Genomic DNA, 21,795 nt, shown 5'->3' with positions numbered 1-21,795 from the left:
ATATAAACACTGGGAAGCCAAAAGAAGGTGTGTGTCTGTGTGAGAGAAACTTAATTATTTTGTCAGTAACTTTGTCACGCCTTCCAGCCGGACTTCGCACTGCCTTATCGCCAACAAAACGTACTTGATTATTACTAATTATTTGTGCAGCACTGTATTCACTGTATAGAATTTTTAACCATCTCCAATAATTTTATACTGTGGTGGTCACTTTTTTGGCCTCTGTCCTAGTTCTTTTACAATAAATCCAAGGATTACAAATTACAAGGATTCAAATCTGAACGTTTCAGTGAGTATAATAATTCAGATACCCTTTTCGTCTTTGTGAATGGGTTATCCAAAATTGTATGAACACTATGTTCCGAATCTTAGTTTATTGACTGAGCTCAAATGAGCAGTGCACCGATGATGGTTTTAATAATAAGCACTTCAATTTGTTTGCCTTTTTTAATTTCTAATGCATAATTGTGAACGAAGGGTGATCTGGCAGGCTACTTCAGCAAGAAAAAACGCACACGTCCAGGGTTCTATTAAAGTGACAGTGTATCCCGTGCATTTCTGTCGCGCTAAGTACAAACGCTTAAGATCTTTTAAAATCTAGCCGGTTGCGCACAGGCTGAACGCGGCGACAGCCATCGCAGAGACTTTTCAGTCAGGATACTGAACCACTAGAGCGGGGCGGTCGATACGGAGATGAAGTGGCCCAAACTACACCAGCGCACAGCTCTGCTACTACGTGACTGACAGCGCACCGGAACACTGAGGAGCATAACGAACTCTACGTGCGTTTGCTTGTTGATAGTACGAACGTACGTTATTCAATTGCTGACCAACTTTATGGATGTTATCAGATAATTCTCATATTCTGCAAAATAAATGGATTTTAAACGGGAGGTCTTAAGTCAACAACTGAATGTTGGTGGACAGTACACAACGACGTCTATGCGGCGGGGGGTCGTGTCTTCAAAGTGGTTGAGGTTCGTTTGAGGTTCGTTTGATGTGGGTAAATCGTCTTTCCCCTCAAAAAGTTCGTGAACTTTTCTTGGCCGTGACGAGCAGGGTGACGCTATTGGTAACGGCTAAAAAATATAAATAAATTTTAAAAAAACGCACACAACAGCGCGCACAAGTCCACCTGAGCAATGCACCTCGGCCGTCGCACGCCGTTGCCTGTCTGCTCCGGAAGAACGATGAGGGTACGGAACCGCGGAGCGCAAACGCTCATCACCACAATGGGCGCCTTCGTGGCATTCAGCCTCATGGCCATCGCCGTGGGGACGGACTACTGGCTGTTCTCTCCCGGGGTCTGTCGAACCAGTGCCGGCGATAACGAAACGAACTCCATGAACGAGGAGGTGCTGACGCATTCGGGTCTTTGGCGCCAGTGTTGTGTGGAAGGTAACATTACTCGTTCACCTAGTAATACAGTATCTCAGAAGTGCACTCAGTCCTCTTACTTCGCTTCAAACATTTACCTTTATAGCATTTAGATGACACTTTTATCCAAAGCTACTTATAATTCTGACTTAGTACTACTTGAGTGTTAAGGGTCTTGCTGAGGGGCCCAACAGTTGCAACTTGGCAGTGGTGGAGCTTAAAGCAGCAACCTTCTAATTACAAGTCAAGTACCTTAACCACTGAGCTACTATTGCCCTGTCCCCATGCCTTCCCCATGCCTTCAACTCTCAACTCTCTCAGACTGTCCCACTCTGTGACCTATATCACTTCTGGATCAATTCTTTTAATGGAAAGTGTAATGAAGTGTTCGAGCTGTTAGGAAATAAATCAATATGGAAAAGGTCTCCCAACATGTTAGATTGGGTGCCCGTGAGTGCGATGAGACAACATAGATGCATGAGGCCAAAGAGATGGTTTTAAAATGAAACAAAGCTAATAATATGCGACACAATTTCACTACCGCGAAATGCAAACTCGCCGGCCCTTTTCATTCTTTCATTCTGTACATCAGATTTTCTTCTCTTCAGCTACCCTTGATAATATAAGCCTCCATCATGAACACAGACGAACATATCGATTCTGTACATCGACACTGTTGGAACCAGGGTAACTTTTCTATACGCAGAATGATTGTCCAGAGTGTTACATGTCAAACTGAGAGACCCAGAGAGGAAACTGAAGACACACAAATAATCGCAATACACATAAACCGCAATGAAACATAATAATCATACATTAATAACTGAGTGTAAGAAGCTTTTAACATTAATTAGAAATGAGTAACATTATAAATCATAAATGGGTTTTGCCCATTAACTATGTGTGTGCGTGTGTGTGTCTGTTTATCAAAGGCACCTTTACTGGTGTTTGTAAAAACATCGACCACTTCCCAGAAGATGCAGAGTATGAACAAGATGCAGCAGAATATCTACTTTGTGAGTCCTTGCAAAACACACCTCTGTAGCCAAGACAGTGCCATGAAGTAGATAACTCAAATATGAGCTTGCTTATTGAGCCCTAAGTACTGTACATGGTGGGCGTGCAGTCAAAATGTGTGGTCCCTACTGAAAATATATTTGACATACCATTTGTAAACAGTATCCCAAAGTGAAATTAAAGTTTATCTGGTTGTTTTTGTTTAAATCACCTAACTGATGATTTAAAGAATTACTTTAATCACATAAAAGTGGTTTCTTACATTTATGCATCTTTTGTTGCTTGATGCTTTATTTTTTGTCATTTATCAGGGATTCCCCCCCAAAAATCTTAACTACAATGGAGGTTCATTGGACACATGGATATAGTGCTCAAATGTCCAACAGAATAGTTTCTAAACAGCCACACAAAAAGTCATGCGGGTGTCTTCATAAATGTCTAAATGACATTGAACTAAAGGAAATCAAGGAAATCCAGATAATTTTGTGTTACTTCATGACTAAAAGAAAAACAGAAGCTTTGGTTAAGGAGATATGGAGGCAGTCCAGCGTAGTTATAGCGTAGTTATGACTGTATATGTGCTGGGTTTCTGTGCTGACACCGACCACATACGTACGCCTACAGGTCTTGTCATTCAACACATGCGCAATTTACATGCCATGTTTGACATCAAGTAGCATGCTTAGCATTTATAACTGGTTTAGGGACTCTGTTCCTTCGACACAAATGCTATAACGTGTTATAAATCAAGGTTTGAAATGAAAGATTTGCTCGGTTGAAACCAAACTATGATTTTTCCCGCAAAAAAATGCGTGCGTGCCTTGCAGGTGCAGTGCGTGCATACAGTCTCTTTCCCATCTTGAGTGTAGGACTGCTATTCGTTGGCGCGGTGTGCGTAGCCGCCAGTGAGGTCTACAAGCGCCGTGACAATGTCATCTTGAGCGCAGGGATTTTTTTCGTCTCCGCTGGTATGTCTGGGGAATCCACACACGCTGGAATGATCTGAAGAGCAGTCCAGTGGTTTGCTTTTTTAAACGAGTTTTAACGGCCATGGGACCTTTTAAGATCTTATCAGTATAAGTGTATATCAGTTATGTGCTGGACATAAATATTTTAAATAAATTAATTGCGTGTGTGTGTGTGTGTGTGTGCAATCCTTCAGGTCTCAGCAACATTATCGGCATCATTGTGTACATCTCCGCCAATGCTAATGACCCTAACCAGGGCGAGTCCAAGCGGAGTCACTGGTACGGCTGGAGCTTCTACTGCGGCGCACTGTCCTTCATCATTGCTGAGACCGTGGGCGTTCTCACCGTGCACCTCTTCATCCAAACGCACCGCGAGCTCCTACGAGCGCACGCCCGACACTCGCTGCAGCCTCACGCGCACGCCCCCCCGCAACTCCGCCGATCTTTTAACTGTCGCATCCAACAAGTTCAGTCTAGCCCATCCGATCTCTCTCCCGGTCTCCATGGCAGCGACCTGGGAGCAGGTTACGGACCACCCACACACCCGCATGACTCCGTCAATGCCAGCCACGGCTTTGCGCACTTTCACAACGCGGTTATCGCTAATGATAAATGCAACGGCGCACACGTGCGAGTGCTGCAAAACTCAGTCAAATCAGACAACGGTTTCCTTATTAATCTGACGTCCGCAAGCGCAGAGAAAGGTTTCGGTTTCTTCGATGCTCATGCAAAAACTGCGGTGAAGGTGGACAACGGTCCAGTGCCTAGGCTGCACACGTTTAACTCCGTTAATGACGATGCCCCGACGAAGGGGCATAGTTATTCACCCATGAGTGGCAGCGCCACAAGAAGAACCACACCTGTTTGAAAGAAAAGCTACAGGTGAGATCACCACCAGTATGTTTGCACCGAGTACCAACTAACTGGGGTCTGCTGCGAAACATACACTGACACTGTACAGGGTGTATGTGGTGTTTTTACACCCACACAAATACATTAATGTAGCGTATACTTAAAGGCAAGGATATTGAAGCCATTGTTGACCGAATGTTTTTTATGCAACAGAAATAAAAACCGAAACATACTTCAACTTTTTCAAAACTGTTTAGAAAGACAAGATCAAGGTCTACAACCGAAAATGAACTGGTACCCACTATCACCAGATAATTCACTAGTCGAACAATATTCATTATGTGGGATGAACTTCAACGCTCAGTGAGGAAAGGACACTACACTAGTCAAGAAGTGGCTTGGAATGCCATACCAACAACATACCTGCTGGAACTTCATGAAAGGAGTCCTTAAACATCAAAGCTAAAGGATGGTGTTTTGATAAACGTAGAGTTCAACCAAAAACACATTTTGAGTCACGTGATTTTGTTCTGTGTTAATATATTATCGTCCATATTTTCTTTTTTTGTGGGGGGGAGATTTGTTTTTTATAGTATTTGGCCTGTAGTGTATATCAGAAGACGACCGGGTGATTAGGAGCTGCTAAAATTCAGAAGCTTTTGAGGACCATGACATTATTGTTAATGATGTAATGCTAAAAACTGGACAGATGGGGGCAGAGAAGGTTTACAAAAACATAACCAGTAACTATTGTAACCCCTGCGATATTCACAGCTTGCCTTCTGGTTATCCCTAGATTTATGTGTAAATACAACATTTCAAGGCAGTTAGAACATTTAGAAAGAAGGACGTAAAATGTGAGAGCGTGGTTTATTAAAACCAAGCTCTGCTCCTGATGGAAATCATAATTCTCCGCAGGTTACGTTTGGCACTATCCCAAATAGAATACTGGGTTTGTTGGATCTGTTTGTTTCATCTGTGAATTTATCAGTGATTTTCTGAAAGTTTAACTATGTTCTGCCCAGAGGAAAACAACAAAATTATTTTCAATTACGTTTGCAGATGAAAGTTTTTATGATGATGACATTTTTTTTATAGTTTAAAATTTAAAGCAAAAATATATGCATCCCACTATTATATTTTTAAAATGTGATTATTATTTTGTGCTGCTTTTAATTTAAGTTGCTGTTATGGTATGTTTTTATGGCCATTTATTGTTTCACATGACTAAAGAAACATTTAGTTTTTGCTGATTATTACTAAAAGATCAAATATACTAATCTAATAGCTACTTTAGAATAAATGTATTCATTTTGTTGATTATTACTAAAAATAAAATGTGATAATCTAATAGATGCTTTTTAATAAATGCAATAGGCTAAATCTATTCTGAATTTTATTGGAAGATTTTTATTATTATGTATTTTATTCATAGGCTGGGTTTTACTGAAAACTATTACATTTTCCACAGTTGTCATATGTGATAGTTCAATGAGTACTCCACGGGAATAAAAAAGCTGATTCAAAGGAATCAGACGTTTTGGGGGTTTTTTTGGGGGGGGGATGTAAATGATATTGTGTGCTGTTTGGGCCCAGTTTTTACCACAATGAATCTGGAGGCCTGTTCGGTGTGTGCCAGTCCCTAATGGGAAGAGTTATTATGAAGAACCGCATAATGTGAAAACTATTTGTAACCTATAAACAAAGAAAACTTTGTTTTTACTTCTCTCCCACTGTTTTATTTGAAAAGTAAAATGAAGAAACAAAAAAGTTATTAGGATAAAGAAAGGTTAAGAGAGGTTTCATGAAGTATATATATATATATATATATATATATATATATATATATATATATATTTTTTTTTTTTTTTTTTCCCCCCCTCCACACTTATCTTTCCTGGGCAGGCTTTTGCCTTCCAACTCGGGGCCTCTAGTATCTTAGCTGTTCCCAGGACTGCACTCTTCTGGACCAAGATATCCAATATTGTTGGGATCTGCTGGAGCCACTTTCCCAGTTTGGAGGTCACAGCCCCTAGTGCTCTGGGAGCCACTGTTACCTTCACCTTCTTTCAGCCCTTGGTATTTCTTGAGCTTTTCATAGTCCTTATTCTTGATGTTGCTATCACTTGGGACATATATCACTACATCCCTCTTCTGCTGTTTGTCCATCACTACTATATCTGGTTGGTTAGCCATTACCATTTTGTCAGTCTGTATCTGGAAGCTCCACAGGATCTTAGCTTTGTCATTCTCGACCACCTTCGGGGGTGCATCCCACTTTGACCTTGTTACTTCTAGCCTGTACTTGGCACGTATGTTTCTTAATACTATGCCTGTCATTTGGTTAAGGTGTTCCATGTATGCCCTGCCTGCTAGCATCTTGCATCCCACAATATATACTGGATATATACTGGGGCACCTTTGCACGGCATGCATCTGGGGTCCTGCCTGGTGTGGTAGATCTGAGCATCTATTAAGATCTCTGCCCAGAAATGTGGAGTACTGGGATATATATATACATAAGCATTGAATTCCTGAAAATTTCCAATGTGCACAGTATTGCAATGTTTCCACAACTCTCTGGTCCAGTATTCTTGTATTGCTGTAGGCCATTTTCTTGTTTTTTAAGCCCTTCCAGGAACTGGGATTCTTTACCTCTGAGCTGTGTGAGTCACAGATGCATAGCTTTAAATAACAAACTGCACACATTTTAGTTGACAAAAGAGCTCTGCAAAATTCCACACTGTTTTCACATTTTGGCCAAGTTCAGTTTTGGCAAAAAGTAATTTCTTTATTAATATTAAGATCTGTCTGGCCTATATGAGACCTTAGTACCGAATATAGACTGAAAACATTTTTGCTTTCTGACAATACTATAACTTCTTAGCTTGGTTATCCACAGGCACCTATCTTTGACTGGAGTTCTAATCAACTAGGGCTGTGCAAGGAGACACGTGGAGTCCTGTCCTGTGTGGTTATACATCCACACACACAATTATTAACAGTTATATTTAATGAAAGTATTCAAAAAATCAGAGCACATCACTAATTTAACTGAATAATTAAGAAGAAATGCTTCTTGATATTTTCAAGTATTCTTGAAATACTTGTCATGGTGTAACATTTGTCATTGAGTAACACTTGACATGGTGTAACACTTGTCATTGAGTCCTTGCTCAGTCTTGGCCATCTTGGTGTTTGTTTGTTTGTTTCCTCATCATGCTGTCCAGCTCTTCTCCAGGTCCACCAGTTCCATGCCCTCGCAGTAAGAACGAGGACGTGAAACTTTCACCTGAGGGCCAAAGAAAACAGTTTATCAGTCTTTATGAACACTTACAACAAGGAAGGGAATTTGTGTGTTTTTGTGTGTGTGTGTGTGTGTGTGTGTGTGTGTGTGTGTGTCTGTGTGTGTGTGAGTGTCTGTGTGTGTGTGTGTGTGTGTGTGTGTGTCTGTGTGTGTGTGTGTGTGTGTGTGTGTGTGTGTGTGTGTGTCTGTGTCTGTGTCTGTGTCTGTGTGTGTGTGTGGGGGGGGGTGTCTGTGTCTGTGAGACTTTATGTTTACAACAGGTAGGGGTTTGTGTGTGTGTGTGTGTGTGTGTGTGTGTGTGTGTGTGTGTGTCTGTGTGTGTGTGTGTGTGTGTGTGTGTGTGTGTGTGTGTGTGTGTGTGTCTGTGTCTGTGTCTGTGTCTGTGTGTGTGTGTGGGGGGGGGTGTCTGTGTCTGTGAGACTTTATGTTTACAACAGGTAGGGGTTTGTGTGTGTGTGTGTGTGTGTGTGTGTGTGTGTGTGTGTGTGTGTGTGTGTGTGTGTGTCTGTGTGCGAGTAAGACTTACTGAATTAGTGTTTCTGTTGAGCTGCTGTAGTAGAGGGAAAGGTGTCCACTGAATTGGCTCGATTGGCCAGCTACATACGGACAGGTCGCTGGCCTTTCCCGAATCAATCACACAATCTGCTAGGCTGCAGTTGCTCAGATTCCAGTGATACTGAGAACTAAACAAACCCCACATGAACATTTGAACATTCACACATATATACAAATGCTGCACCACTGGACTGTACTGTACTTACTTCAAATATGACAACTGAAAAGTGTGTAAATGCATATATATATATATATACAGCTCCAGAAAAAAATGAGACCACTCCAGTTTGTTCTTAAATCAGCATCTCCACATGTACAGCAGCCATTACATTCAAGTGTTTGTTGAATTCCTTCACAGACACACCTCATTCTACTTAATGATATGCTGAATAGGTGATCACCTTAACAATATCCTATTCTAACGCGCAACAGTATAAAAAACCACTGCTGCTGTCATCACTATTCTCTAGTTATAGAACCAGCTGGATGGGAAAAGCAGTGCTAGGACTACCCAAAAAATAAGTATAGTCAAAATACAGCTACAGACCGTGCCGTACGAGCTGAAATGTTTTTAATGAGGAAAAGAAGGGTTCAATTGTAGCTTTAATGGCAGAAGGATACAGTGAGCGTCAGGTTGCTTCCATCTTGAAAATTTCAAAAACTGCAGTTCATAAGAATAAGGTCAAGCAGCAAACACATAGGACAACAACAGCTACAGACTGGCAGCGGTCCAAAATGACTCTCTACCGACCCTGATGATCAGCACCTCATTCAGATGTCACTTAACAACCATAAGATGATGTCAAGTGACTTACAAAAAGAATGGCATGCAGCAGCTGGGGTGAACTGCACAGCAAGGACAGTTCAAAACAGGCTTCTGGAGGCAGGGCTGAAGTTGTGCAAAGCTAGAAAAAAGCCCTTCATCAGTGAGAAGCAAAGAAGAGCCAGACTGAAGTTTGCGAAAGACCATAAGGATTGGACTGTGGAGGACTGCTATAAGGTCATCTTCTCTGATGAGTGCAATTTTCAGCTTTGTCCAACACCTGGTCATGTAATGGTTAGACAGAGACCTGGAGAGGCCAGAGTGTCTCGCACCCACTGTGAAATTTGGTGCATAATCGGTGATGATCTGGGGGTGTTTCAGCAAGGCTGGAATCAGGCAGATTTGTCTTTGTGAAAGACACATAAATCAAGCCACTTACAAAACTGTGTTGGAAGAAAACTTGCTTCCTTCTGCTCTGACAATGTTCCCCAACTCTCATGATTGGATTTTTCAACAGGACAACGCTCCATTTCACACAGCCAGGTCAATCAAAGTGTGGATGAGGGACCACCAGATCAAGACTCTACCATAGCCAGCCCAATCTCCATACCTGAACCACATTGAAAACCTCTGGAATGTGATCAAGAGGTAGATGGATGGTCACAAGCTAGCAAACAAAGCCAAGCTCCTGGAATTTCTGTGCCAGGAGTGGCGTAAAGTTACCCAACAGCAATGTGAAAGACTGGTGGAAAGCATGCCAAGACGCATGAAAGCTGTGATTAACAATCAGGGTTATTTTACCAAATATTGATTTCTTGACTCATCCTAAGTTGAAATATTAGTACTGTGTTGTTTATAAATGAATATGAGCTTATTTTCTTTGCATTAATTGTGGTCTGAAATTTCTGTAACTGTTTTGTTATTTTAACCATTAGTCATTTTCATAAAAAACATGCTCTAAAAAACAATATTTTTTATCTGGAATTTGGAAGAAATGTTGCCAGTAGTTTATAGAAAAAACAAAACTGCTCAGCCTGGTCAAACACATACCCATCAATTGTAAAACTAGATAAACTAATCATTTTGTAGTGGTCTCTTATTGAGCAAAGCATACAAAATCTACATTGTATAGCAGTTGAAGTCAGAGATACCTGCGAGGATATATGGTACTGAGGTGTGTTGTGCTGCCTTGATAGGTGGAGGCGATGGACAATGTGTCGTCATGGTAACAGCAGGTACGATCCAGTGCCCTCATATGCAGTAATTCATCAGAGCGGGTGAAGGTAGGGTTATCTAGTGAGTCCTCCGAACCTGGCCATGACCTTCCCCAGAAACGAGCCGACAACTCATCAAAGTGGTTAAACCTGCGATAACTTTCACATGCACACACACACACACACACACACACACACACACACACACACACACGTGCACATGCACAAAGTGCAACCAAACTGAAATGTAGCCAGATCTCTGTCTGGGGTACCACTGCTATGTTTGCTGAATTCAGTTAAATTGTGTGTGCTCCTTTTGACACTAGTGAACCACAGAAGATATGAAATAAGGTAGGTCATAACTTCCTGAATAGAAAATCAGTGGGGGGTTTTTTTATCTGTACTTAATAGATTTGTGCGTTTAGGCAAGCAATGAGCATGTCTCTTTCACACTCCCCCTTCCATCAGGGAACACAATCCTACACTTCACACATTCCATGTGTCCCTCACACATACACCATTCATCTACACTAACACCCATGCCCCTTACCAGGGGCTCACTCTGATCATCCTTTCACAGTAGGTGGGGGGGTTCCTTTGACCATGGGCACGCTCCTGAAGGCATCATGATGCCATACCACTTCTGATACTATTTGTAGGAAAAGCCAAGGGCAGCAACCACACTCAGTCACAAACCCAGGTCCATCAGGCAGCAAACATGTGCTCTGACCGCCAGACCAAAGAGCCAGCTCACTGGCACTGCAGCGACCGCCTTCCTGAGTGACACTCACAGTCAGCAGACTTATTTCTAAAAAAAAAAAGGCTTGAAAATCATGCTGATAACCTTGAGCTTGCGTGTGTGTTTTCTCATCAGCCCCTCCTTCTCCTGTGTCTAAATGCAAGGTTTATTTTAACTGGCTAACGATTTCCTGCAAATGCTTTCCAATAACACAGTCGTGGTAATACCTCATAGTCATGTGCAGGTGTGTTTAAACTAACAAAAAGTATTTTGTTAGCATGAGAGCTAATAAAAGAAAGTTTGGGTGTGTGTGATACCTGCTACGTGTTTGGTCCACTTTGGCCTGAATCAGGATGCTCTTAAAGCGACGCACAGCCAGATAAGAGAGAAGTGCCATCAGTGCCACTGCCACACACAGAACACCAATGCACATGCCAACCAACCGCTGGCGGGTCATACGAAGGTCGCAGCGCTGGCCCATAAACCAGAAATCCTCACCGACAGGACACCTACAGCGCACACGCAAACATGCATACACACAGGGCAAAAAGATCGACTTAGGATTCGGGCGCAAGTGGATGTGCGAAGGCAGTGGGTTTTCGTACTCACAAGCACGGCACTCACTGGCAGAGGGGTGGCTCGCCAGGTCGATGGACGCAGATGCCGTTGTGTCTGCAGTATTCGGAGTGGCAAACAGAGCTGCAGCTAGCATTGCCTTCTGAGGACACGCACTGGTAACCTGGTGGGCACTCAAAGAGCCAGGCGCACATGTCAGAGTGCAAGCCTGAGAAAAAGAGAGAGAGTTTTGTGTGTGTGAGAGAGACAGAATTAAATAAACCTGACCATAAGCATAAAAGTTGGTCAAGATTCATATTAAATATTAGATTGTTTGAATGAACACCAATGTCAATAAGGCATAGTTGACAATTAGATCTAACAATAATCATGTCAATACAATGTAAGATGCGATGCGCTCTGTATATTGATGACTTACCTCCTATAGTGATGTTTTTCACCCTTACTCCACCTACAAATATACCCTTCCTGGGAAGTGGACTTAGCCCAGCCTGGGACAAAAGAGATTCCACCCTCCCCAGCCAGGAGAGTGCTCCCATGGTCTGGAATGTGACCACTGTCTGGAACACTGGACCACTGAACATCAGTACACCAGTCAATGAAGAAAACAGGAAAGTTGTCTGGATTACCACTCAGGCAAAATTTGTCTGTTTATCAGTCAGGCAACTGGTCAAATTAATATATACTTGACTAATAAGCTAAATTCTTTTTTTAATGAGCCCAACAAACAAGAAACCAGATATATAGTCAGTCTCAATTTCACCGTATTAGTAGTACAACAATTATGATACAGTACTTGGCTTGTTAAAGACAAAATTACTAGCCCCCAAGGAGATATAGAACATTTTCTTAAAAATTTGATACATTTTGGATCTTTAAAACAATCTTCAAATTTGCTGTATAACAGATGTATTGAAATTTGGGCTGCTCAAAATTATTAGCCCCCATGTGAATCCTTCAAAAAATGTACCAAATTGAAATCATAAGCTTTCAAACCACATCTGAACCCCATCTGTCTTGACTGGCACAATCAAATAGCATTGAACTCTAGTAAATGGACTCAAATGAACATGGCTACTAGCACTTGAAGTTTAGATGGAGGGACACCACTCTTACATTCTTTGTAACAAGTAATTCCATAATGTCAAAAAAGCAAAGAATTGTGGACAACAGGAACAAGGTAGTGGATGCTCATCTGTAGGGGAGACAACTATCAAGTATCTAAACAACTATCTAAACATTTCATAGTATTCAGAACAGCTTTACTGCAAAGTACAATGAGACACATTCTGTTAGAAACAATCCTGGGCAAGATAAGACACAAGTACAAGATATGAAAGATTTTGGAGAGGAAAATCTTCAGATATGTTAACAAGAATCCCCAGATCTCTGCAAAGATGACTGTGGCTGAACTGGCCTCTTCTGGACTTCTGAACATTTGAAGAAATATTGTTGTGATGGCTCTTCATTGTGGTGAGCTTTATGGTCATCGCCCAAGGAAAGCTGTCACACTGCTCACACAGTGTCACATTAAAGCAAGACTGAAGTTTGCCCGTGACCATCGGAAACATAGGGGGATGAGTTTTGGAATTTGTCCTTTGGTCTGATGAGATGAAACTGGAGCTATTTGAGCATATAGATATTGCTTTTGTTTGCCCAAGGAAGAGAGATGTTTTCAACTCTAAAAACATATTTCCCAAAGTTAATCGTGGTGTGAGCAAAATGCTGTGGTGAGGTTTTGCAGCTTCAGGCACAGTGAACCTTGTTCTGTTGCATGGGGTCATGAGGAAAGAAAACTGTTATTTTGAAGGACAATATAAAGAAATCTGCAGCCAATCTGACTTTAGGTTTTCCAACAGGACAATGACCCAAAGTATACATTCAAAAATCCATTTCCATTTCCTTTTCGAAGCCCAGATCTGAATCCTACTGAGAATCTATTACTTAAAGCTCAAGAATAAGGTCCATGTTAAAAAAAAGCTTATAATTTGAAAGAGCTGGAGGAATGGGCCAAGATCCTTCAAAAGACATGAGACAACCTGGTTAGCAACTACAGGAAAAGACTGTGGTCAGAAAGGTTACATTATTGACTATTAATTGTTAGCGTGCTAAACATTTTGGTCTTGTCCCTGTCTTTTTCATTTCAAACCATCAGTAAAATATCTTTATCAAATTTGGTGAAAGTTTTGCCTTTGTTCTTTTGGAAGAAGTTATATTTTTTTGGTACTGATCATTTCCTTTAAAAAGTTAAGGTTTTTTTTTTTCGATTTCATAAAGGGAGCTAACAATTTTGACCACACCTATATATAACAGAGTTACCTGTGCCAGGTCAAATGCTGGTTCTGGTATCCTGCTACTCTGTGTAGGAATGGCTCAACCTGCCCCCAAGGAGGGTAAACAACAAACTGTTAGCATGCACCATTATTCTCTATGTGCAATACCCCCAAAAGTCTACATTTAGTCTCAGACTCATGTTCTTGACCATCCCAAAGAATGTCCCTCCAGGAATTCTAAAGGCATGGAATTTCACCTTTGTTATGTAATTATGTATTTATGTTCCTACTGACACGTGGCAGCTGAGCTGGTAGTGAGAGATATGGTGATACAGTGTAGTCTATTTTAAGGATGATAAGGTGTGATCCGTTTTAAGGGTGATAAGACGTGATCCGTTTTGATGCCTGTGTAGTAATCATGATGCACGTGTAGTAATCTATGGAGTCCAAGATATTTCTGCTTAGCTAGCGTCCTTGGCAAATGGGAAGTAATTTTTTAGCTTTACTCAGAGCTTATAAAGAACTGCATGAATTTGAACTGAAGCCTTGGGTTATGCATGTTATGTCTAAGGTTCTGATATGGTGCAAAAATTACAATTGACATTACCTCCATTGGCCATACAGGGAGGGAAGAGTTTTGCTCCAGTGTCACCTGTAACAGCACTTGGAATGTTTCCACTAAAAAAACACAGAACATTTTACTAATACAAATACTTTATACTATTATGCTTTGAAATAACTCCAATTAAAAGACATTACAAAAAAAAGACTCACCTTTGATGATTACTGGTTGGTCCTCCACAATGAAAACCCGCCCCTTGTGTGACCAGTCCTTATCAATTTTGACAGTGAAAGGGTGAAGCCGGGACAGTTGAGTGGCTACAGCCGTGGATGGCGCATGTCCGCCAGTCTGAGAGTGAGAGGAATTTGTGTTGGCCTGCACTGCTAGGGTCCATGTGCCTGACTTCTCTATTGGACTGTGCGTTTGGATGGCTGGAGTATCTCTGCTTGGAATCATAGATCGCAAGTCCTGATGGTGTGTTGGGGTTGGTTTGGGCCATGGGGTAGTCGTTACAGGGGTGCGTGTTAATTGAGTCTGGTTTGTGTCCCCGATCAAAGGTCTGCGAGTGTTAACAGCCTCTCCAGCTGTGCTACCCACAGAGCTAAGAGCAATTACATGGCTAGCAGCTGTAGGAGTGACAGGGTCATTGCTAAGAGTCCACGCACTGCTGTTAGCAACACTGCGAGTTGCCTCCATTGATCCAGTTACAGTGCTATCAGACAGGGAGAAGCTAAGCGGTGTCTTGGGTCCCAATGAAACACTGCTCTGAGAGGAGTTACTATGGCTACCATTACTGCTGTCATCTGTCAGAGCAAAATGAGTGGACTGATGCATAGTGGTGTTGATCTCTGTGCGGCGTACTACTGTAGACAAGAGCTGAGGGCTGAGTGTGTGTGGTGGGTCCTGCTGGCGTTTGCGTGTGTCTAACTCAGTCGCCGGCGGAGACAGCGTGTGTGCTTCACTGTTGTGCACATTCAAAGTGGTCGTGCTCAACCCTTCATCACTGCTGTCATGCGGAACCTCTGCCATGACTGTACCTTGCATCATAAGGTCAGGGATTGTAGTAGAATTGATTTGGGGGCTGGAGTGGACTGATGACATGGTGGTGGTAGATGGAAACATGGTTGAATTCATCTCCTCTGTCTCTCCATCTTGGTTGTCTGAAATTGGTGATTGTGGGACAGAAGTGAAGCTGAAATGTCTATGGCCCTCAGGTTCCTCCTTCAGTGATGTTCCAGGACTTGCATGCAAATCTGAGGGTGTAGTAACCATGAAGTGTTTGAGGGCACTAGAGTAGTTAGTCTTGGGCTCCAATGTTGAACTAGTTTGTCGACCCCTTGTAATATGTTCACTTTGGATGGTGTGTGATATGTGTGTGTTAGTGGTGTCCTGAGAGTCCACTTTTTGGGTGGGATAGATGCTAGGTGGCACATGTGTGTTTGGGGAGTGTGTGTTATATAAATTCCATGTGTGATGTTCTACCATAGGTGTGTGTGGTGTAGCTTTGCTACTTGTAGTGACTGGTTTCAAAAAATTATTTTCAGTATGTGACTGAGCATTGTGGTCTTGATCACTAAATATGGATCTATTTGTCTCATTATGTGAAATAGCAACAGAAGTGCCATTAATGGTGTCTGAATCATTAGAATCTGAAGGATATTTTTGATTAGAAGTGTCTTGGTTAATGTGAGTTGATCTCAGGTAGCGATTAGTCCTGCCTGTCTCTGTTCCTAAAGCTCTGTTGCCAAGTGTTACTGAAAAAGCAATTGTCTGAGGATGACTCTTGCCACCACTGGCTGCCACTGTGGCAACTTGACCATCTATGGATGCTGTCATTTTGATGTCACTTCTATAGGTGACAGTATGCAAGCCCTGCACATTGGAGACAGCTTCTGAGGTCTTTTGGTCTGTGCCTGAGTGAGCTGATCTGACTGTGTGGGAGCTAACAATAGGAACATTTCCTATGCTACTGTGTATACCAGAGTATATTTTTGTAGCTATATGCATGCCTGTAGATGGGGGGTTTTGTGTGAACGTGTTTTTGTGTGTAAGTGGGTATTCCGCATTGTCACTGTCTGTATTTAAATATGCACGTCTTGCTGCGACAGCATCTTGAAGTTGGGCAAATGTGTGTCTGGAGACTTGTGGCAGTTTTGGTTCGGCACTAGAAGGCACCAAAGCAGGGACAGTTTGCGTGAGTGTTTGTGAGTTCTTATGTGTGTAAGAGCCAGCGGAGTGAGTGCGTGTGCCAGCATGAGACAGCATGACAGTGTATGTGAGGTTAGAGATCATGGCTCCAGCCTTTTCCTGCCCATTGTGTGTGTTTTCCTGTGGAAAGGGGGGACTAATCTTATCGTATAGCCCAGGCACTCCGCCCTGTTGTACACCCACGTCCCTGAATGTGTGTGTACGAGGGGACACGCTTGTGAACCCTAGTATGTCTGGGGTGCGGGTCACCCTGTTTGGACTGTCCGGAGAGGGAGACACGGGGTCGCTGTCAGAGTGTGTGTAAGGAACCTGAGCTAGCTCTTCACTGACCTCTGACGTGTTCCATCCTGAGACATGTGCACACACACACACACACACACACACACACACACACACACACACACACACACACACACACACACACACACGCACACATGAATGGAACCAGAAATTCCTTGAATATTCAATGCAGAAAATTCCAGATTTGCGGAAACGCCCTAATTCAAACACTCACAGAAAGGAACAACAGCTCCATATATTAAGGCGATATTCACGTGTTTTGAACTGATAACGGGGTTACCCGGCGTCTCTAGGATCCCTCTTTATTATATGTTCATACTTCTATATTCTTATATTTTGCAGATATATTACCAGCTCTAAATTCAGGGGGAAAAAAAAAAACAGAAAACTGAAGTAATTATTCGTGCATTAGACTTACTCAGGTTTAATTTGCTTGGGCCTTTGACATTTCTCAAACTCCACTCCACAGTGGTCCTCCCGGTATCTGAAAACAGCGCACGCACGCCCGTCTCGTGCTTCTTCACAGCCGTGTCGTTTCTAAATGTTATCCATAGCTGCGCGTTTTCGTCTACATCAATGACTTCTATCCACACGGTTTGGTTTACTCTTGCGTCAATAGTCCAAGTGCAAGTAACATCTTGTTGTTTTTCAACACCATAGCCGAGAATCCTTTTATATATAACGGTGGTTGGTGATACACCACTGGGGAAGGAGTAGCTAATAGAGCCGCTCCTCTCTCGAAGAACATCTATCTTTCCGCCACACTCTCGATTCACTTCTGAGAGCACATTTCCTATACAAAAATAACATTTAACCATCTCTCCTGATTAGAGTTTCAGAAATTATATTAGGACCATTTACAGTTAAAGATAAGTGTAGACACAATGGAAAAAATAAGAACTTACTCGAATGTCTAATCCATATAACCAGACGAATTATGTGCTTGGCACAGTATAACCTTAATGCATTTTAGTTTTACGCATATATATATATAAACTCGCCGCTCAAGTAATTTACTTACCTGTTATGAAAATAAACAGGAAACAACACGCAAAAAGACGCATTTTGTGACACGGAACATTCCAGTGAGAAATGCGTCCACTGACTCGGTTCCATAAATAAATGTTTAGCTAAAAGCTGCCCGTGCTGTCGACTCGGAAAAAAAACAGTTCCGATAAATGATCGGTGACGAGCAAAGTCAAGACTTTTTAATCGTCAATAAGACGGGCATAAGTACAGCTCTGTCCATTTCTCTGCCTCTCGACAGCGGAAACGCTGCTGACGCGTAGCGCAACTCCGTTAAATGAAACGCAGGTGTGAGTGTGTGCGCGACGGGCGGCGGTCCTGTGGTGAACGGAGATCCGCGCAACCATCTGACTGCGATTAGCGCATCACTTCAGGGGCCTCGCAGTCGGAGCTGGGGGCCGGATACGCTAACGGGAGAAAGACGAGAGCAACGGTTAAAATGCGCTCTGTGTGTGTGTGTGTGTGTGTGTGTGTGTGTGTGTGTGTGTGTGTGTGTGTGTGTGTGTGTGTGTGTGTGTACCTTTCTGTTATAATGCAAGTTTAGAGAAAATGTCACATAAGCACAGGATACTAAAAACAACTTTATTTGGTAATAGAATAAAAGGGTCAATATTGGATGACTATAACTCGAGGACGTGTAATCAAATAATTATCTGTAATCAAACTGAATGGTCTTCTTGTTAGCACAGCTAGGACACAAACCTACAGGCAACTATTGACTGCATAAGGATACATCGTTGAATCTTACGATGTTCTGATTTTGATTGTAGCAGAATGTAAAGTTGTGTTGTGTGTATGCAAAGGAGTTCCAGATGTCTCGAACGAGCCCCTCTAGTTGAACACTAAGAAGAAAAATGTATTGAAAATGTCCACCTTTTTCCCATATTTTTTGCCCCACTGCAGTCTATTAGACCTAAGAAAACATATAAGAAGACACCACTAATCCCTGATTTTAAAGCCCGACTTAAGATACTGAATAAGTAAGATGCAAAGTTAACAGCCATTGTTTACTACAATGTTCAGAGGATTCAGTGGATATAAAGAAAAATGTGTATCAGCACAAGTAATTTCATCAACTTTTAACTCTCATTAATTTCATAACTATGGCTCAGAAACAGTCCAAACAGTACTAGCAAAATGATAATAAATAGAAAAGGATGACCAATCTTTCTAAGATCAGGAAACCTACAAGTTTGACATTTTACTAGAGAGCATAGAAGTCTATTTTGCTCTTAATACAATGTTTAAATTTTCCATTAGCTCAAATATATGCCACACTCAATTGATGGTTCATGTTGGAAAGACAACTGGTTTTCTGTTCCTAATAAAACTTCTTCACTGCTATGTTTTCTGTTAATTTCCCTATTTAACCTGCTAATTAATCTAGATGAAGCCACATGTCTGAAAAAGATTTGGGAAAGATTTAACTGAGAATGGTCAAGTATTTTGAAAGAAATAAAAAACTCATTTTGTACCATGGATCACTGGTTTGTATAGATTTACTCCCAGTTGTCACGGATACCTGAATTAATGTGTGAATTCTTATTTTGTCCCACTATAATGGAAAACTGTAGGTTCCCTGGATAAATATTTTGAGAATATGCACTGTATTCAGCCACTCGATGTCCTAATACCCTTTGAGTTCCTATATAAATTAATTTAGTGCAACCAGCACTATAGTGTAAAGTTCATTAACCTAAAATTTTAAAAATAATGCAGGTTATTTCTTTTCGTACACTTTTCGTAAAGTAGAGTAGCCATAATCCCTCTCTCGCTCTCTCTCTCTCTCTCTCTCTCTCTCTCTCTCTCTCACACACACACACACACACACACACACACACCTCTCTCCTACGTCTCTCATCTTTACAACGAAAGCGGAGCTCAAGTTTCAAGTTCAAGTTTGGTTTATTTGTCACATACATAGTCATACACAGTATAACTCGCGGATGTTCAGTGTCACACAAACGCAGAGGGAGGGAGATCGTTTTACGGTACCTCCGAAGGAAATGGCGCACACTTACCACTTATTTCCATAAGAGGAAATGGGGCGCTTCCATGACTCTTCACCACAACCAAAGCTCCACTTCACACATTTAACCAAAAGTCAAACTTAAACAGACTAAACAAGACTGAAATTTTACACATTTACATTTTTTCAGCCAATCATCATTACTAACACCTTGCAGAATAGACGCATTCCTTTTTTTGTGTGTGTTGGATTTTGCCACCGAAAATGCATTGTGCATCAGATTTATTTCAGTACAAGAGCACTCCCAGTGTACTAGGTCGAGTCTGGGGAATGTTGCATCCCATTCCTGATGGTAAGTACTGCAGTTTTAGTTTCACTATACACATCTTAAATGTTTACACCAATCACTCTTCATTGTGACATATGAATCCCGAGTTTGGCTGACAACAGTTACAGGTCTTTTGCCACACAGAGATCCTTCAACATTTGCATTTTCAAACATTTTAATGTACACAAGTGTTTTATAAGACGTCCATAAGATGCATAGTGCACATTAAATATACATATACATCTCTTTATAAAGACTGTGGACAGCAAAATCACTTCAGAGTAATAAAACTAATCAATCCACTGAGGAAATTTGAAAATGCGCTCAAAGCACATGATTCTAAACATTGCCAAAGCCTCTCTTCCACTAGATGGTGCTGTATCCATATACATTACTCACTTGATTTATTTTTTTTTAAAGTATGCAAATATAGCATAGATCTCAACTAAGCACTGCTGGAGCTCTTGGAATTTCGCAGCAGCCTATATGGTAGCGCAAGTTAGCCAATGTCCTTACTTTCCTTCCTTGCAGATTAAACAAACCCAGGACTAAGGTGCCTTTAGGCATTATTCACTGTGTAATTAACAGCACAGGACTGTTCCTACACAAACCGAAGTAAACTAAAAAGAAATAGCATTTTCTGATTATAGGAATGATTCATGCTTTAATAAATTCAAACTGGTATCCAAGCATCTAGGTAACTGTAAATATGCCATTTTACAAAATGGATCTGTACATTCTGTACATTGTGTACATATATACACACACAACTATATACATTGTACATTGTGTATATAATCATAATATACATATATTGTACATACATTGTTAATATATTTTTGGACATATATAGAATATCTATATTTCTCTATGCAGCTGTTTTCTTTTTCCTCAGTTTGGACAGAGCACTCTTAACCATCTCACTGCGAGTTATACAGTGTATGACTATGTGACGAATAAACCGAACTTGAACTTGAACTAAGGCAGGTCCGTGGAGAGGAATCCATGGCAAAATAAAGCATAAGCATGACAGCAGGCAAATGTGAAATGCAGTAAACACATGGCATGGCTTCTCAACAGCAGCATGTAGAATACATACCAGAACGAAAAACAAAGCCTGTGTTATATTGCTTTCACATCGTTTGACCTTTTACTGAAAAACTGAGTCAGAATTTATATCAAGATACAACTGAATAGTTTTCCTCTTCAAACATATATGCCTCATTGCAATGCAGTCATTATAATGAACAAAGTGACATGCGATACACACGAGACTGTGTTTAAACGGTGATGTGGAAAGTGTCAAAATGAAAAGTCATTTTGGCACGTTCCACATGTCACCGTTTAAACACAATTTCATGTGTATTGCATGTCACTTTGTAAGTCGCTTTGGAAAAAAGTGTCAGCTAAATGCAAAAATGTAAATGTAAATGTCACTGTGTTCATTATAATGAGCACTTTGCTTTTCATTCAGGCACTTAGTCTGCGTGTTACTATTGAAAAGTAAAACCATGTGTACACTGCACTTCCATGTTTTACCACTGTACTTCAATTTTGCACAAATTCCTCTCCATACAGGTCCAGCCAATAATGAATACAAATCATAAATAGGATTACAAACAGATTTGTATTTCCACATCTGAATATACATTTTGTGAAAGAGATGTCCCATCGCTTAAAACTGTACCCTAAAAGATAGAAAAACAACTCACAGCCAGTATCAGCGGCTTTTCACAGAAATCCTTCTTACATGTGACGTAC

At 41.3% G+C, this 21,795-nt stretch overlaps 2 protein-coding genes across 8 annotated transcripts; one reads left to right on the top strand and one right to left on the bottom strand.

Moving 5' to 3' along the window:
* The first annotated feature begins 10 nt into the window (after positions 1–10).
* cacng3a (calcium channel, voltage-dependent, gamma subunit 3a) lies at positions 11–5,701 on the top strand. Of its 2 annotated transcripts, XM_027015748.3 has the most exons (5): positions 70–120; positions 616–1,398; positions 2,310–2,393; positions 3,222–3,362; positions 3,557–5,701. In XM_027015748.3, the coding sequence occupies exons 2-5, from the start codon at positions 1,143–1,145 to the stop codon at positions 4,228–4,230; spliced, it is 1,155 nt and encodes a 384-aa protein (XP_026871549.2). In that variant the 5' UTR covers positions 70–120; positions 616–1,142; the 3' UTR covers positions 4,231–5,701. The 2 variants fall into 2 exon arrangements, with proteins under 2 accessions (XP_081557077.1, XP_026871549.2); XM_081700951.1 differs by lacking the exon at positions 3,222–3,362 and having other exon boundaries at positions 11–1,398.
* A 1,508-nt stretch (positions 5,702–7,209) lies between these two features.
* vap (vascular associated protein) lies at positions 7,210–18,125 on the bottom strand. Of its 6 annotated transcripts, none has more exons than XM_081701455.1 (11): positions 17,733–18,122; positions 17,130–17,504; positions 14,416–16,758; positions 14,249–14,319; positions 13,688–13,746; positions 11,787–11,944; positions 11,417–11,576; positions 11,110–11,301; positions 9,991–10,161; positions 8,048–8,204; positions 7,210–7,506 (listed from the first exon to the last, which is right to left on the bottom strand). In XM_081701455.1, exons 1-11 carry the CDS (start codon positions 17,773–17,775, stop codon positions 7,432–7,434), a joined length of 3,804 nt encoding a protein of 1,267 aa, XP_081557581.1. In that variant the 5' UTR covers positions 17,776–18,122; the 3' UTR covers positions 7,210–7,431. The 6 variants fall into 6 exon arrangements, with proteins under 6 accessions (XP_081557581.1, XP_081557580.1, XP_081557584.1 ...); XM_081701454.1 differs by having other exon boundaries at positions 9,991–10,212; positions 17,733–18,120; XM_081701458.1 differs by having other exon boundaries at positions 9,991–10,212; positions 14,416–15,456; positions 17,733–18,117.
* Between the last annotated feature and the right edge of the window lie 3,670 nt (positions 18,126–21,795).

The sequence above is a fragment of the Electrophorus electricus genome, chromosome 18, assembly GCF_041902795.1.
Source record: "Electrophorus electricus isolate QZ-2024a chromosome 18, ASM4190279v1, whole genome shotgun sequence".
In the NCBI taxonomy this organism is placed as follows: Eukaryota; Metazoa; Chordata; class Actinopteri; order Gymnotiformes; family Gymnotidae; genus Electrophorus; species Electrophorus electricus.
The sequence above is the reverse complement of the archived record's forward strand: the minus strand, read 5'-3'. Positions and strand labels throughout refer to the sequence as shown.

What these genes read in the sequence shown, in the direction of transcription:
- cacng3a (XM_027015748.3), top strand. Translation starts at nt 1,143, where the DNA reads ATGCACCTCGGCCGTCGCACGCCGTTGCCTGTCTGCTCCGGAAGAACG. An exon ending in GCGCCAGTGTTGTGTGGAAG is followed by an intron (nt 1,399 to 2,309) that starts GTAACATTACTC and finishes TGTTTATCAAAG; the next exon opens with GCACCTTTACTGGTGTTTGT. An exon ending in GATTTTTTTCGTCTCCGCTG is followed by an intron (nt 3,363 to 3,556) that starts GTATGTCTGGGG and finishes GCAATCCTTCAG; the next exon opens with GTCTCAGCAACATTATCGGC.
- vap (XM_081701454.1), bottom strand. Translation starts at nt 17,775, where the DNA reads ATGCGTCTTTTTGCGTGTTGTTTCCTGTTTATTTTCATAACAG. An exon ending in CCAACCAGTAATCATCAAAG is followed by an intron (nt 14,320 to 14,415) that starts GTGAGTCTTTTT and finishes GTGTTTTTTTAG; the next exon opens with TGGAAACATTCCAAGTGCTG. An exon ending in GAAAAACATCACTATAGGAG is followed by an intron (nt 11,577 to 11,786) that starts GTAAGTCATCAA and finishes TCTTTTTCTCAG; the next exon opens with GCTTGCACTCTGACATGTGC.